The sequence below is a fragment of the Dermacentor silvarum genome, chromosome 8 (assembly GCF_013339745.2).
Source record: "Dermacentor silvarum isolate Dsil-2018 chromosome 8, BIME_Dsil_1.4, whole genome shotgun sequence".
In the NCBI taxonomy this organism is placed as follows: Eukaryota; Metazoa; Arthropoda; class Arachnida; order Ixodida; family Ixodidae; genus Dermacentor; species Dermacentor silvarum.
In genome coordinates this window covers 8,413,414-8,430,570 of record NC_051161.1, presented here as the reverse complement: position 1 = coordinate 8,430,570, position 17,157 = coordinate 8,413,414, and the positions used below count along the sequence as shown (strand labels likewise).

At 46.1% G+C, this 17,157-nt stretch overlaps 1 protein-coding gene across 2 annotated transcripts in view; it reads right to left on the bottom strand.

The window, feature by feature from the left end:
* LOC119460587 (cyclin-D-binding Myb-like transcription factor 1) overlaps positions 1-17,157 on the bottom strand; it is a 68,017-nt gene that overhangs the window by 31,485 nt on the left and 19,375 nt on the right. The window contains exons 9-12 of one of the 2 annotated variants that reach the window (XM_037721596.2): positions 13,791-14,019; positions 10,180-10,248; positions 6,531-6,613; positions 3,708-3,899 (exon numbers count right to left, since the gene is read on the bottom strand). In XM_037721596.2, the coding sequence (XP_037577524.1) occupies positions 3,708-3,899; positions 6,531-6,613; positions 10,180-10,248; positions 13,791-14,019 (573 nt within the window). The remainder of the gene's footprint in view (positions 1-3,707; positions 3,900-6,530; positions 6,614-10,179; positions 10,249-13,790; positions 14,020-17,157) is intronic. The other variant, XM_049672579.1, reaches the window with a different exon arrangement.

The window sequence follows — 17,157 nt, the reverse complement described above, 5'->3', positions numbered from 1 at the left end:
CAAGATGCAGGTATATCGCCTTCAGTCCACACGTGATTGATGTTATTCAGGAACGAGACCAATGATGTCTATGTGAGGTTTTTGAACAATTCGTAAGGCAATCCGTCAGGTCCAGGTGCTGTGCGTGGTCTCGACGCGTCGATAGCTGCTATTAATTCCGGCATAGTGAACGGTGCCTGGATTCCAGCGATTGCTTGATAAATAATAATCTTCAAATTGTTAAATACTAAATACAGTTAGCACTAGTGGCTTTTTAAACGATAAATATATGCTATAAAATGGCACTTAGTGCAGAATTAAATAAAATACATGGCAATAGTGAATCCCTGTATAGTACAGTTAAACAATAAATAAGAAAGAAGGCAAAAGTGAAAGGTAACGTTCCACTAAAATAGGTAAGAAATTACAACATGCACAGGGAAAAGAATATTACTGGTTAAGGATATTAAACCATATGCCCTTTTCTAGAGATGAAGGAGTGTCAATTGGCTGGGATGTTTGGATGAAACCGAAACCTTCTTTGAATGGCCACACAACCAACATGCGAAAATAGATGCTCGAACGCTATAGATTTGCTGGAATCGACATGAACTCCAACGCTATGTCAAATACATGCTCCAAACTGGCGCGCATGTTGTGCCACGTCTTTTGTGAACTGGGAGCGGGCTGATGATCAACGACTGGGTTGCTATAGTATGCCTTGAATTGCGAGGGCATTTCAAGCCTCCAGCTTTGGCCGGCGTGGTGTCGTGTGCGGTGTGGGGGAAGTGAGGGGAAGTGGTTGGCTCGGCATCGCTCGGGACTCGGAAAAACAGTCAACAGTCGCTCTACCACAGTCGCACAGTCAATGCTCGTGCTCCGCCATTCTAGTATGTAGCCGTGGCTTTCGTGAAAAGTGGCTGAGCCGGTATTTTGGTTCGTATAAAGTCCTACGCCGCGTCAGTGACATGAACTACAAAGTGGTCCCGGACACAACATCGCTGACACGGACCGGGACACAAAGACAACCGAGCTCGGACATAGTTCATGTTGTGTGCATGGAACCGTACATTGCATGTGTGTAACTTTTTTTTTCTCTAATTCACCCTTCATTGTTTCTGCTTTTCATTTATCTTTGTGAGCTTGCTTCTTTGTTCATTGACTGTGCCGGCGAGACGTTAACTTTTTTGTTTGTGCTTTCGCTTTGTCTGCGTTGTCTTATTTTTTTCTTCTTCTTCTTCTTAAGCCTATTTTGCATCATCGAGGCGATGATTTTGTTCATAAGGGGGGATAATGCCACCTTTAGGTAGTGAGTCAAATGCAAGAGCGGGTCGAGCCCAAAACAACAAAGAAGACCGCACGCTCTTCCCTGCTCGACGGACGTGCTTGCCAGGAGCCAGCTGCCTCTAAGGTTTATTAAACCACAACAATACTTCTGAAGGCTCGTGACAGTATATTCATTCCATACTGGATAAAGCACAAGTGCTATGAGGAATTGAGATGAGTACGAATAGAATTAGCAAATGAATCAGAGCAGGTGAGGATGGCAATGTTGTGGGGAAGGTTGTTCCAGTCAGTGGCTGCTCGGGAAAAATAAATGAAGGATTAAATGTTGTGGTACAGGCACGCGGACGAGAAAACTGAAGTTGCAATGAGATATGCGTGAAGGGTCTGCAATGTAGGGTGTGCAGGTGATAAAAAAAAAAAAATTGTGAAATAATAACAAGCTAGCAACACAATGATGAGAGCAAAGGAGCAATAGGCCAGACTGGGCTTTTAGTGACGAAGTGCTTATCTCAGAAGAGTATTACAAATGAATGAGTTTGGCAGCACGAATTTGAACAAATTCTAGTGCATATTAGAAAGATTTTAACTGCGCTATGAACAGGTACAAAGGAGGACGAAAAAGACAACTCATCCTCCTTTGTCCCTGTTCATAGCGCAGTTAAAATCTTTCTAATATGAACTTCAACCAACTAGCCCAATTTGGTGCACTACTCTAGTGCATTGGCGAGGTATGAATGATGTGGGCCCCATACAGCAGATGCATATTCTAGTTTTGATCTGACCAGTGTCTTGTATGCAAGCAGTTTTACATGTTGTGGTGCGTGGCGCAAATGGTGTTTCAAGAATCCAAGAGATCGTTTAGCTGATGAAATAATGTTAGCAATATGCACGTGCCAGGACAGGTCTGAGGACAGGGTGACACCAAGGTATTTAAGGAAGGCACATAGTCAATAGGTATGTTAGAAATTGTATAATAGAAAAAAGAAGAGAACAGGATTAGGGCGCAGCGAATAAACGAGATTATTTTACACTTACCAGAGTTAAGTGTCATCAACCATTTATTGCACAAATCCTGCACGAGGTTAAGATCGGATTGAAGAGAATATTGGTGGGAGATGTTACTAACTGTGCGGTATACAGGGTGTTTTTTTTTAGTTGCACCAAATTTTTAAAATTAGAAAAACATATAACTTGGTCACGTTATCTTTACCATTCGAGCGCACCGATTGGCGGCCTCTAGATACAGAGAAATTTCCGCAGTGCGTAATTAGCATAGTTACGCTAATAAACTTTCTAATTATCAACAATAGGTGACTGCAGCAAATGAGTACTTTGGGGCCCGTCCTCGACGTTACCTAACCCAACGATCAAATTTTGAATAGCGGAGTTCATGTGGGAGCTACGTGACCAATTAGTTCCCCTTGGCAGGCTCCTTGAAACCGAAACTGGCCGCAAAAAGAGCGTATATGTCATTGATGTCGTTGCTCCCCCTGCCTTTCGTCACGTCTCCGAGGTAGGCGCCAGTCCGGCCCGTGAGCAGCTTGCGTTATCTCCTTGCTATCTGCAGCGTTCGCCGTCGACGCTACAGACTGATATGACGCCGTGCCTGTAGTATCTAAAAGCCCAAGGAGCGAGGTTGGCGCTACAGCGCAACGTGGCGCCAAACGGAATGACGAAGTAAGTTTGGCGGCCCGCCGGCATTGAAGCGCTAAGCCAACGCCGCAGACAGCAAGAAGATAACGCAAGCTACTCGCGCGGCCGAACCAGCGGTGACTTCGGAGACGTGACAAAAGGCGACGAAAGGGGGGGGGGGGGGGGGCGACATCGACGACACAGATGCTCTTTTTGAGGCCAGTTTTGGTTTCGAGGAGCCTGCCAAGGGGAACTAATTATTCGCGTACCTCCCACATTTACTCCGCTATTCATAATTTAATGGTTGGGATAGGTAGTGTCGCGGACGGGCCCCAAAGTACTCATTTGCTGTAGCCACCTATTGTTTATAATTAGAAAGTTCATTAGCGTAACTTCACTAATTACGCACGTGAGTGCAGAAATTGCTCTGTATCTAGAGGCCGCCAATCCGTACACTCAAATGGTAAAGATAACGTGACCAAGATATACATTTTTCTAATTTTAAAAGTTTGGTGCAGCTAAAAAAAAACACCCTGTATAACGCAGTCATCTGCAAACACGCAAATGTTGAAGAGCAGCACGTATGTGCACAATGTTACATACTCAGTGACCCAAGTTGGTCCACTGGTTGGTTTTGAACCCTGTTCCCTCAGCACAGTAGTCCGATGCGCTACCCATTCGACCACAGATTACCTAGTGACCCAGGTAGGCGAGAAAATGGTTAGATACAAATAAATACATGGATACATAGACTCTGGAAAGTGCGTGAAGTACCCTAAGAATGCTAACACATTATAAAGAAGACTTGCCAATGGGAAGAGCAGTAATCCCAGGAGTGTGTGGTGGAGGAGCAGCTTTAAGGATCCTGAGAGGTGCACCAGGGACAACAATCTTTGACTGCTGCTGTGTGACCCCATCAAGTGCCACTCGTGAACTGGTTGCCCCTTCATCCTTCAGCTCCATCCTTGGGCCATAGTTTTCATACAAGTAACTGCAGATCTCTGTGGGGCAGACATAGTTGGAGGTCTAAGGCCATCAGGCATGTCAAAAAGAGAGAGAGAAAACTGTCCAAGCAAGGGGCTGCTACTAGCCTGCTAACCCAGTGAAAACACTTTGTCCGTAGGACATTCGAATTATGTCCCAATGTCCGTGCACTGTTTCGGAGACAAATAGGACATCTGCAGGACGTCCAGTTTCAGATATTCCCAAGGATATCGCACATGGGCCTTTTACGGCACACTCATCGATACTTGTCCTTCAAGAGGAATTGCCTTTGAGTTTCATTGAAGCAGAATGATGTTTTCTCGCATGTTCGAATTACAATCTGATGCCATCATGTCTACAGATCGTGTGTATGTCGTACTTTGGGAATATTCTGACGCAATTTACTTTGAAAACTTTAGTTAGTTCAACGAGCCACTTGCACGTGGTGGAAGGCCTAGAAGAATGAGGAGTATACTACACTTATACACGTGTGCGCACCACATAGTTTGTGCAAGCTATGATTACGTTCTTGATGCGTGGGTGCTCTGCCTGTTTCATCTGTCATACAGCGTGTGCTGCGAACGTAAACGCTATGCAAAAGACCCTGGCAAATGTCCGTAAAATGTGCGCAGCATGTCCCCATGATGTCCCTCGTGAACCATCTAATCCTCTGTAGACCTCGACTGCATTTCCATTCCTTTAGCACCAATTGTGCTGCTATAATAGATTATCAGTTATATACAGTCGACTTCTGTTAATTTGACCCTGACGGGACCAGAATTGAACAGACAAACGTCAGAACACATCGCTGATAAATTTGGCAGTATCTGCTCGATTCTGGCACACCCTCAAATCAAATGCGTGCCCGCTTTCTATGTGTCCGAAGCAGAAAACTAATGTACAGGTAACATTAAAGTTCCTAAACAAAGTAGAAATCTACACGTACCCGATTTTTAGAAAAAATAAGCAACCGTCTAATATGTGTCGCACAGTGGCGGCGGTTTCCTAATATCAGCTCTGCCACAATGCAGCCCCCTTCGTATGCCAAAAAAGCATACGAATGCCGCGAAGGCGGTTTTCAGCCCAACTGTATCGGAGAAAAAAAAAGGCGAGCGTTAGAATCGAGTAAAAATGGTGATCAGACAGTGTGAGCTACCGTTGTCGCTTTAAAATATTCCTAGGACAGCCCCAAAAGTGGCGTTTTCGATGGGATAATTTTTTTTACATATGTTCAACCCATTCTTTGTCCCACCTAAACTCTGCCGGGACACATGCTGCCAGTAATGGGGTCACTATTGGGGTCCCCATAGGGGTCGAATGTTGGCATGCTGGCTGGTCAAGTTCGAAAAAAGTTTTCGACCATAGCAATGCATGGGCACTGGCCAGGAGATTCGGTCAGGTTCGAATTAAACGAAAAATTTAATTTCCGGAGTCAAATTAACGGAAGTCTACTGTAGTTTGCATAAGCTGAATGAAGCAACTACCATTTAACTACCATTTAACATGCGGGATAGTCGCGAACACTCTGGCTCATCCAAAAAGTTCCACACATACCGTGTTTCATACTTAAAGGGACACTAAAGGCAAATACTAAGTCAACGTGGACAGTTAAAATACCATTCCAGAACCTCGCAGCACTTATTTTGTGCCAAGAAAAGACTTAGTTTACGAGAAAATTACGTCTGAAGAGGCTGCATACCTTTAGCGCAATTCAAATCGCCCATCCCCAAGCGGGGAGTGGTGAAGTTGCAAACACCATCACTGCACATTACTGCCGTCGGTGAGTAAAACGGTTCCTGACAGACGGCGCTATGGTTTTCTGCACAAAACACAAACACACGGCCATGGAGAAACGGAGCCAAGACAAAGTGTTGGATTTGCCGCTGCAGCTGCTCTTGGTCAAGTGGCATGGACCGTTTGGGAATCCCGCGACGTCACATGGATGTGGCATTGTCTGCTATGTAGTTTGTGGGTGTTTCACGAGCCAGCAATACCATTGCAGCATATGCGACAATGAAACTACTGAAATGGAAAAGCGCGGGCAGTGGAGAAAAAACCTTTCGTCTGCCTGCGTCATTGTCCAGGGTATCCATCAACGAGTCCTTTTTTCTAAAGATCAAATAGAACTGGACAAATAGCATTTTCTTTTGTCTTAAATTGCAATACAGTGATCTTTTTATTATGAATGGCGCCTTCGTTATTGGACTAAAACTTGAAAGTACTGCGGGAATCTCTAAACGTGCCCTGCATTTACCTCAATTTCTCGATTACTAAAGCTATGTTTGCAGTATAATTGATGCCTTAGACGTTCTTGAGCATTAATCTATCCCTTAGGTTGACTTAATATTTGCCTTTAGTGTCCCTTTAAGAGAAAACACAAAAGAAGATAAAGCTATTTGAAGCACTGCCTGTGCTGATAGCATAAGAATGTGTCCCATGTCGGAATTTTAGAAGATGTGTAAGCGTTAGTGACTCTTCATAATGTCACTTCCATATGCTATAATAGAAATAGATATATTTGTAGAAGTTATTACATTCAGGAAACCTACTTGTCACATTACTGTAATTTTTGCATGCATTATGTTCCAGTTACTGCCATCTGTGGCACAGACAACAGGAGGATGAACAGAATTTTTACAGACACACACCTCGAAATGCTAGTTTGCCAGCATTTGGAACGGTCCTCTTCAAGCTCCACCATTTTCCACGTAGCCACTGTGGCGACCGAACACTGGAAAGGGAAAGGGCGGGGAAGTAAATAAACGTTGTTCCAACTTAAAAACAAGAAAAAAGAAAACAGCCCTATAGGACTAAATCATGAATGTTTCATTTACCTTATTAAGATTGGTTAATAAGTTAGTTAATGAAGGGACAAGGTAAAGATACAAAGAGCAGAACCCCTATTATGTAAAACTCTGTTAAAGGGTCCCTGAAACAGTTCGGATAAATTTTGTAGATGCGTAGGGTACAGCTACAGTAAAAAATTTGCGTCACAATTTAAGTGAAGCATCTCATATTCAATTCAAGTTACCCTCCTTCCTAGCCATGCATTTTCTCCTCAACTCATTCGCCTAGTGATCGGGGCTAAGCTCCGCCTTCGCTGGTTCTACATCACGTTGTGACATGTTGTCGTCTACTTCCGGTTGTTTTGGAGCAAGCGCGCGAAGGCTCTCCAACGTCTCCGCTAGCCACCCGGCCATCAATCCCCAGCGAGAGCGTGTCCGGTATTCCGGTAACCACAGGCAAGCTGGGTGTTTTGACAGATAGGCAGAGGCATTAACTAAAGCCCCTCCATACCGCTGTGATGAAGGAGCTTCGTAGACGTACGTGAGTGGCCTGATCGGCATGCACGGTCCAGCCATCTGGTGGCGCAGAGCTTAACCAGCCAAATACAGAGCTAATATTCTTGTAACCAAGTGTAAAACACCTTAAACATATAAAAAGACAACGTGTTCAAGATTACGCTCCTGCCGAAAATTTGAGCCAGCAGCAAAGTAGAAAAACTTGGTCACTGCTATATTAGCTGTGTGTTTGGTTGAGCTTTGTGCCGCCAGGTGGCTGCACCGTGCAAGCAGTTCAGGTTTGCACCTCCGTTCATCACGCAAAACGTGGTAAAACGGCTAGTACACTTGCGCTTGCGTTTACCTGAATACCGTACACGCTAAACTCTGTTGTGGCAATCCTTCGACGTGAGTGACGGCCGTAAACGTGTAGATGCTGATGCCGTTTGGATACCGACATTCCGATATGCTGCAGCCACTCCGCTTGTCTGCTGCCTTGCAGCGGGGCACGATGTCGCAGCTTGACATGTCGCAGATCGCTACATTTGCAGCCCACAATGCAACAAGGGCGAACCATGGTGCTCGCGAGAAGAAAGAACAAGACCAACACTGACCGTGCTGCTCTCGTCAACATGGAGCATGTTTTAACACAAGCAGACAACACTTGCTGTGGGCCGGAAGTGCTTTTAGTGTAGTGATACATGTCCTTGTGCAATCTCTTTCTGTTACTTTCTTTTATTGCAATAGCAATTATATGGACACTTCAACCGGATTTCTGCCATCGCCGTCGCCGTCGCCGTGAGGTTCCCTATAGATAAAATCTTCGCCGCGCGCCGTATGCCCAAGCGGAAGCGTGCGGGGACGCGCGTCATCATGGAGAGCGAACGCACTCAATCTCCCACGCGCAAGCAAGGAAGCCAGCACCGGAGGGAGCGGGGGGGGGGGGGGGGGGGGGCGCACTTCTACTCTGCCAACAACCGCGCTCGTCGCTCGCCCGCACCGTCTCTTATCTCCACACGGCTCTGACCTTTATGCGCCGTGCATTCGCCGCTCAGTTTGCGTTGAAGCGATAGACCGCACGTACCTTCGCCCGCTGCGGCGTATGTGCTTGCTGCCAGCGTTTTGACAGTCGTCTGCAGTCATTCAGTGTGATCTATTCATGTTTGTTTGTGCGCGCTCACACCACGCTTGTTCATTCAGTTAGTAATAGTCGGGCCACATTTTCCAACGCACGCTACACACATGCAATGCTGCCCGGATCGGCAGTGCAGCGCTACAGGTGTGTCCCTTCGCACGCGCTGCCCACGGGAAGCGCTTCTCATCAACACCACCGTTTCACACACGCCTTCTCGTGGTCATCGAGTCTCTCTTCATGTCGGTCTACTTACGCCGCAGCACACCTGCTTACTTAATCAGCTCATGTTTACCACAATTCATATTGCTACCAAAACCGCTCACCTTACTTCGTATGACATTGCTGTGTTGCTATCGCATTCATTGCTTCGCCCTTAGGGCGAAACTGTGACATTTTTTTTATAGAAACAAATTAACTAACATCTAACCTATTACAAACAACATTTGTTCACCATAATGTTGAAAAAATTATCGATGATGCGCTCTGGGCAGCCAATCGGATAGCTGGTCCTACTAACATGATATGGTCAAATCGCGTCACTTGGTCACAAAACTCAGCCAATTGGCGTGCTGCGATTGGTAGCAATGTACCTTTCTAAAACCTTATAATAAATTACAAGCTTTACGTGGAGCGCTTATATAGATGCGTCAATTAATGATCAAGAGGACCTACTCTAACGACTCAGTACGTTTGTACAAGATCGTCAAAATCGTTTCAGGGTCCCTTTAAAGCACAAATCTCTCCTAAGATGGCCAGTTAGGGAACTTTTGATGAGTGTACTGTAATTGTACTGTACAGTGCTCACTGATTGAAACGCGATACTCAAAGCACACGGCTGCTAGTGCTTTTTGAGCCTCTGGTGTGTGTTGGGGACGTTGAGCTGATGCACTGTGGTATATGATGAATGGGATCGTCTTTGTGACGCTATCTGACTGCATTTGGCCTCCCTGCGATCACACAGCGATAACCAATGGCGCAAAACGTGCCTGCCGCCATATGATCTCACTATTGCACTTGAACTGCTGAGCACTGCACATTCATTACACTTCTGCTATGGTGACCATTCAGCTAAATTAACATACTTCCAAGGTGATTTCACGTTTGTCTAAATATGTCCCTTACCAGGCCCCATTGGAAATCTTGTTCACACGCTAGAAGTTGTAATGCACCATCTAGGGAGCGTTCCACCATAAAAAGATTTCAAGAACAGGTTCCGTAGAAACCGAGATAGAAGCAAATGAAATGGCATGCATGGTGGGTTACCCTCCCCCCTTTAGAATGCAATGTGGTACATTTTTACCACTAAGCAATTAACTAGGCCCATTCAGAAGCCATCAAAATTGATGTCACATCGAGCTATCCTTTGTTTATGCATTTTATCTGGCTTACCAAGCCTCCTCCCTCGGTAAGAGTGGCTTTTTTGGTATTTTATAAGCGCAACTGACTAATACACAACTCAACCTATTTTTTGTTTTAATGTCCCTATCAAAGAACTAACGTCACTGAAGAGTAACATTAAGTCAAGCTGGATTGGTAAATTATGCATAGGAAATACTATCGGGAAGCTGAGCCTTGCCATGAGGCACAGTTGAAAAACCTGAAGCAGTGCAAAAACAAAAGAAGGGCAGCAGCCTTGAGGTTCTCACACTAGCTCCTTGTGAAATCATAAACAAGAATAAACAGAGTCTGCTCAGGCCCAGCTAAGTGTTTATCGAAAAACAAGAATTAGGAGCATTAAAAAGAATCCAAGGGAGTCAACTTCACTAGTTCGAAAAAATGTTGTGGCACAAAAATGGCCCAAGCACATGAAAATACATTGAAATCCCTGATGTTACATTAATGAGCTCTTCAACCGTACAAAATGTCCAAAAGATGTGTTACCTGGTCCAGTCCTTTGCAAACTCCACCCAGTCGATCATGCTCTCCTCAGAAACTTGCAGTGCATGCACCCTGTTACAAAACGAATGTTTTATGGAACATGTTAAAGTAAACATGGCGGCATAGAAAGACAACCAAAGCATAAGTTGCAGCAACAAATACACTGTCACAAGTATAAGCTGAAGCTCCTTGTATCCCAATAAGTATTCCTTACAGACGACAGTTGTCAACACTTGCATAAAGAAATTTAAAGAAAGAAGTAACCATTTACTTAAAAAGTATGGTTGTAACACGTAGTTCCTCCAAAACGTATCAATGTAGTGAGACATCATTTGTAGCGAATGTGAGTATTGGTCATGAATTAATAAAACCTGCAGGAGTGAAGAAAAAAAAAACACAGGGAAATAGCTCGAAAAGAGTGAGTTGAGAGAAGACCACCAAATAAACCTAGCAAAAAGAAATACATTACAGTAAATGTACGTTTGCTGTCTATCATAGCTTGCCTGACTATCACACACAACGAGGCAAGCCTGTTTATTATTTATTACAGAGTGGACTTCCCTCTGCAAGTGTGCCTTATTGTTCGCAGGAATAAAGATTGTTAGAGCTGACACCGCTGGTTGGCCTTATTCGCCCAAACCCAACGTAGCTGCGATTTCACGTGCTACGGGTCAAGGAGTCTGATGGAACGAGTGTGTGGGGCTTGATCTGGAGCTTGTCTTCAGCCCTAGCCTTCTTGTCTCTCATGTTTTTTGCGCTGTTCCTCTGTCGAGTATGTACCGACTAGCCCAAGCCTCTACAGTGCTGCAATTCGGCCCTAGCCTCACGCAGAGCGTGCCCCCACAGGCTACAGTGGTATTACACACATGATGTAAAGCAAATGAAATATACCCCTAAGGTTCCCATATGGCGACAGCAGTCTGTACAAATACCAAACGAAGCATAAGGTAGCTTGGGGTGAAGCCCACTTCCAGTTTTCTGACTGGTGTTTCCCCTACCGCTAAAAAAGTTTCTGCGAAATATTTTTTTCTTCATGTTGATTGTGCTCATTCTCAATGTGTTTTGAACCCTTAGATAAAATATAAACAGTTCTTTTGGGTATTTATGTATCTCGTCCATAAATGTTTAACATCTTGAGTCTCCAGGCAAGGCTCAAGAGGTAAACCTAGCAGATATAAACTTGACAACTAGGGCCTCCATCTAGATAGATCACTTTCGGGAATACAACTTTAAGCAGATGCTGATTGGCTAAGCCAGTAAGCAAAATGCCTGTTTCTCCAATAAGTTATCCCATCAAAAGCCCCTCCTGTGGTGCAAAAGTGAAAGTATAGTTAAACTTCTATATAACGAACTTCAATGTAACAAAATTCTTGATGTAACAAACTTTTCATAACTTTTTTTTTTTTCAGAGAACACCATGTAATTAAACCTGAATTTAACGAACTGTGTTTATACACGATTTCAATATAACAAAATTTCACTGCCGCCACGAAGGAATATTGAGACAATAAATGGAAACTTTCACAGATGCAGGATGGTCAAATGGTTGAATTACAAGCGGCTGTTGCAAACGCAATTCTCAAATAGAACCCCTGAAGCAGAGCAACTTCATGTTCCATATAAAGTCCAAGCGTGATAAGATCCTATCGTGACCGACGCTTTATGCTTTGGTGCGAGTGAAGGCGTTGTGGGGTCTTAGGGTCTCACAGCAGTACCGACCACCGTGGGTTCAAGCTTAGCGAGCCACAGGGCCGCATTAGCCGTCGCCTCCAGCACCGCTGCACGCAAGCTCAGGCTGCAAGGGGCAACCGAGCAACGCACGCAAGAACACAATATTGCCCTGAGTTAACGGAAATCCTTTATTGTCACCGGCAGCACCAGCACTGCACAAACGCCCGGGCAGCGGGGAACCAAAGGGGTCCCGCACCAAGGGCGAAAATACAGACACGGGCGCCAATAGCACATCGCTGCGAGAGCAAAGGCTCAAGCTGGGAGATGCAGCTAGGAAAAGTCCCGCTGGCTATGCTACTTGCTCTGGCGATAATCAATGGGCCAACTCGTGAGAGCTCGGGCAGTTTCCTTCGGCTTGGGCCTTCAAGAAGTACGGCTCGGCGTGGTATGACCTCACGCGAGCACTAGGCCCCGCTCTTCTGCTTAGCGTCAGGAAAAAGATCAGCACAAAGTATGTGCTCCCCGCACGGGCAAAGGCACCGTGGGTAAGCTCAAGTCCTAGTCACAAAGGTGTCGGCGGACTTGAGGAAAGCATGTATGTACCTTGCGCTAGTCCCGGAAATAAGAGAGACACACTCAGCAGTCAGCAGCCAAACGCAGCCACATAGTGACGTCAGTGCCCCGCCCCCACTGCAAACCATCGAGAGTGAAGCGCCGCCAATGAAATCAGTTGCGAGTAGGACTGGGGGGAAGGCGTATATGGGGACGACAGAACAGATGAAGCCCGCGCAATGGTGCTGGCACATACCTCAATCCCCACAGCATGCAAGAGTTAGCAGAGAAGGATTGTGGCTTGATGAGCGCAGCCTTCTCACATGAGCAAGGGGAAAGGGGAGAGAGCTTGCAGTAACGCGATCAAGTGCGCACGAACGGAGATGGGGGAAGGAAGTTGGGGGAAATTGCCGCCCATCTCCTTTTCTAATGAGGCTGTGGCTGTGTATGGCTTTCAGAGTGGCTGAGCGCATACGTAGCCCGAACACCTTGCTTTAGAGGTAATCTGCCACATGTGCAAGAAGTGGGCGTGCCGAGATGGGGTGGCATCATGTGCCCCATCTTACCACACGTTTAGTACTGTAGGTGCCGTAATCTCGTGTTTCATAGACACTATGAAGCGAGAGGCAGACAAAGACTTCGCTTCCCACTGCCGTCGCTTTTTATGATAGAGTCGTGCCACTGCGGGCGACACTATCTGCCACAGGTGTGATGTGGACGTAAAGGAGTGGCTGGCTTCGCTTAATTTGTACCGCCGATGCAAAGATATGGTTGACACTGTATGAAACCGTATCTTTCATCCCCAACTGTTAAATTCAACAAAATAATTTTTTTTCTCATTCGAGTTTGCTTTTTTCGATTGCTCGATAATTCGGAAAATTTTGTGGCCTCTTCCGTGTAAGAAAAATCGATTGGTGACTGTACTTATTTGCACAAAAGGTCAAATTTAGATACAACGAAATTTCTATATAACGAAGCAAATTGCTGATTTTACTGACTTCGTTACATCGAGCTTTAACTGCATTTCTGAAAGTAATCAGCCACAGCTATGATAACTGATGGCAGCAATAGAGTTACATTACAATGGTCTTAAAACAATAAACTGAAGTATGTTTTGATAAAATGATATGGTGTATTGTCCTCTAGCAGGGCTAGTCAGCTTAATGAGTCGGCTATCTGATGGCTGATATGCCTATGTTTCGTTTGCTTAGCAAACAGCAACCGTTTGAATAAAGCACTTCATCAGAGAAAAACAAACTGGTAGACTATAGTAATCCCAAGCAAACACTGGCTTGTTATGTGAAAATATCTTTGTGTGGCAACTGCTTTAGCTCCAAATCCTGCTATAACTTTGTTTTGGCTGGGCTCAACCAAGGTATGTTGTGCCTTACGTGCTGATGAGGGTGAGGTCGTCCTGGCGGGTCCAATGAGTGCCCCCAGCCTCCTTCCAGTTGAGGTAGTTGAGCCACTTGGTGCGACACTGCTTTTCTGAACGGCTGCCCACACGCTCTGCCACAGCCGTCCATGACAGGCCACCGCTCACCATCTCCCCAGGCAGTGCCCCACTGAGGTCGTACACAGCCTCCGCCAGTCGCCGTTCTTCGGCAGGCACCCACACCCCTGCATCAAGGATGCTTTATCATGATGACGAGCTTAGCTAATGTAATCTCAGTCCTTGATCCAGCCAAGAGCTCATGGAGAGTTGCATAGCCAAGAAGCTTTTGGAGAAGGGGTCACCAAAGTTTGGGAATGTGTTAGCTGGTGATGCATTTTAGACTAATTCAGAGCACGCAAAACCACACAAAAGACAAGGGAATGCAGTCCAAAACATCATTAAAGAATTGACACCTTAAAAGGTACCAATCTGACATCTGAAGAATTCTTTTTATACCTCAACAGTGACTGTTGTCCTTCTTGTTACACTCTACCTGACTGCCCAAGTGTTCCTTGAACTCTTCAATATCTTATCTAAAACACTGAGCACACGAAGAAAATTGAACTAAAAAGATTATTAGGGCAAGCTAATAAGTTATCTTTATAAATTAACAGTGTGAAGTAGACAGGCTTAGAAGGGTGCGGGAAATACAAGGAGAAAATGTGATGGGACAAGCTGTGGGATGCCAGGATAGGATTTCCATGACTATTCCGACCCTTAAAGGGACCCTGAAACGATTTTGATGATTTTGTACAAACGTACCGAGTCGTTAGAGTAGGTCCTTCTGATCATTATTTCACACATCTAAGCGCTCCACGTAAGGCGTGTAATTTATTATAAGGTTTTAAAAAGGTACATCGCTACCGATTGCAGCACGCTAAGCGGCTGAGTTTTGTGCCCGGATGACGCGATTTGCCCAGAATACGTCACTGGGCCAGCTATTCGATTGGCTGCCCAGGGTGCGTCATCGATAATTTTTCCAACATTATGGTGAACAAATGTTCGTAATAGTTTAGATGTTAGTTTTGTTTCTATAAAAAGAAAGTAACAGAAAGAGAATGCACAAGGACATGTATCACTACACAAAAAGCACTTCCGGCCCACAGCAAGTGTCGTCTGCTTGTGTTACAACGTGCTCCGTGTTGACGAGAGCTGCGCGGTCAGTGTTGGTCTTGTTCTTTCTTTTCGAAAGCACCATGGTTCGCCCTTGTGTTGTGGGCTGCAAATGTAGTGATCGGCGACATGTCAAGCTGCGACATCGTGCCCCGCTGCAAGGCAGCAGACGAGCGGAGTGGCTGCAGCGCATCAGACTGATGGTATCCAAACAGTGCCAGCATCTACACGTTTGCGGCCATCACTTCACGTCGAAGGATTGCCACAATAGAATTTAGCTTGTCCGGTTTTTCAGATGAATGCAAGCGTAAGTGTACTGGCCGTTTTACCACGTTTTACGTGATGAATGGAGGGGCAAACGTGAACTGTTTGCACAGTGCAGCCACCTGGCGGCACAAAGCTCAACCAAACACACAGCTAAAACAGCAGTAACCATTTGCTGCTGGCTCAAATTTTTGGCAGGAGCGTAATCTTGAACACATTGTCTTTTTATAAGTTTCAAATGTTCTACACTTGGTTACAGGAATATTAGATCTGTATTTGGCTGTTTAAGCTCTGCGCCACCAGATGGCGGGACCGTGCATGCCGATCAGGCCGCTCACGTACATCTTCGAAGCTCCTTCATCACAGCGGTATGGAGGGACTTTAGTTTACGCCTTTGGCTATCCGTCAAAACACCCAGCTTGCCTGTGGTTAGCGGAATACCGGACACGCTCGGCGCTGCGACAGAACACTCGCAACACACGCTGCTTGATCGCTCTCGCAGGGGATCGACGGCCTAGTGGCTAGCGGAGAGGTTGGAGAGCCTTCGCGCGCTGGCTCCAAGACAACCGGATGTAGACGAACACATATGTCACAACATGACGTAGAGAGAGCGAAGGCGGAGCTTATCCCCGATCACTCGGCAAACGAGTTGAGGAGGAAATGCATGGCTAGGGAGGAGGACAACTTGTAATCGTCCGTAGCTCTCTTAATATGAGACGCTTCTCTTAAATTGTGATGCGAATGTTTTACTGTAGCTGTATCCTACACGTCTACAAAATTTGTCCGAACCATTTCAGGGACCCTTTAAAGGGACAGACAACCACTCAGACTATCAATTGAGATATCCGTGCTGATGGAAAGCTTGCCTATCGTACTGGTTAAAACGAGCCATGTTTTCTTCATTAAATGTGAATTTATATCTTTATTCACTAAAGGTTGCGAAAAATGACCTTTGTCGCCCCACGTGACAAAAACATGAAGATGCATAAGAGGTCTACATCGTGACCTTCCACAGTGAAATCTCGATGATACGAATCTCACGGGGTCACGAAAAATATTCATATTAGCCGAAATACGTATCATCAAAACACAATTAAAACTAGCTAAGTTAAAGAGTCGGAGGTGAACTCACTCAGGCACGCGCACGTAAAAAGCATTCACAGTTCTGCCATTTACATTCACTTATAACATAACTGTTCATAGCGTAGAACTGGCAACAACGCGGCCTTTTCTGGCTCCCGTTTACCCTCCTATAGAACTCCCATGTATACGCATACCGCTTACAGTGCAGCTGTGTGAGACGAAATACCGGTTATAATGCGGCTTCCGCTGGAAAATCTCGCCGACAAGGGCGGTAGCGAGCACGCTTCTCAACGAGGTGCGCCCTCCGATGGGAGAGGAGATCAACGAATGCGATGTGGAGGAGGAGCATGAGATGTGGAGCAAGAGTCCAAGGGCGCTAAAATCGTCACCGCGCGCCGTATGTGCGAGTGAAAGCGCACCTTTCGCGCGGGGGACGCGCGCCTTCGCGCACGGAGAGCGAACGCACAGCGGAGAGCAAACACGACTTCCGTCAGGGCCGGGCGCGCTAGACGAGCCCGGCCCTGCTTCCGTCGCGTGAAAGGCCGGGGGGTATAAGAGGGAGGGAGGGGGGGGGGGGCGTCGATGCTGTGCTGCGGGGCACCAAATGCGTGTCTTGCAACTGGGCGCAAGGGTAACTGGCGACGCAATCTCCCACCGAAAGGAGCAAAGCAGGGAGGCAGCGTAGGAGGGAGGGAAGGAGGGAGGGGGGGGGGCGGCTTCTACTCTGCCAACAAATGCGTTCTTGTACTTTGCGCCTGTGCCGGCTGTCGGGGTTGTCGCGCGCACTTTATCTTGAAAGCGATCTCCACACGGCTCTGACCTTTGTATGCACTGTGCTTACACCGCTCAGTTTCCGTTGAAGC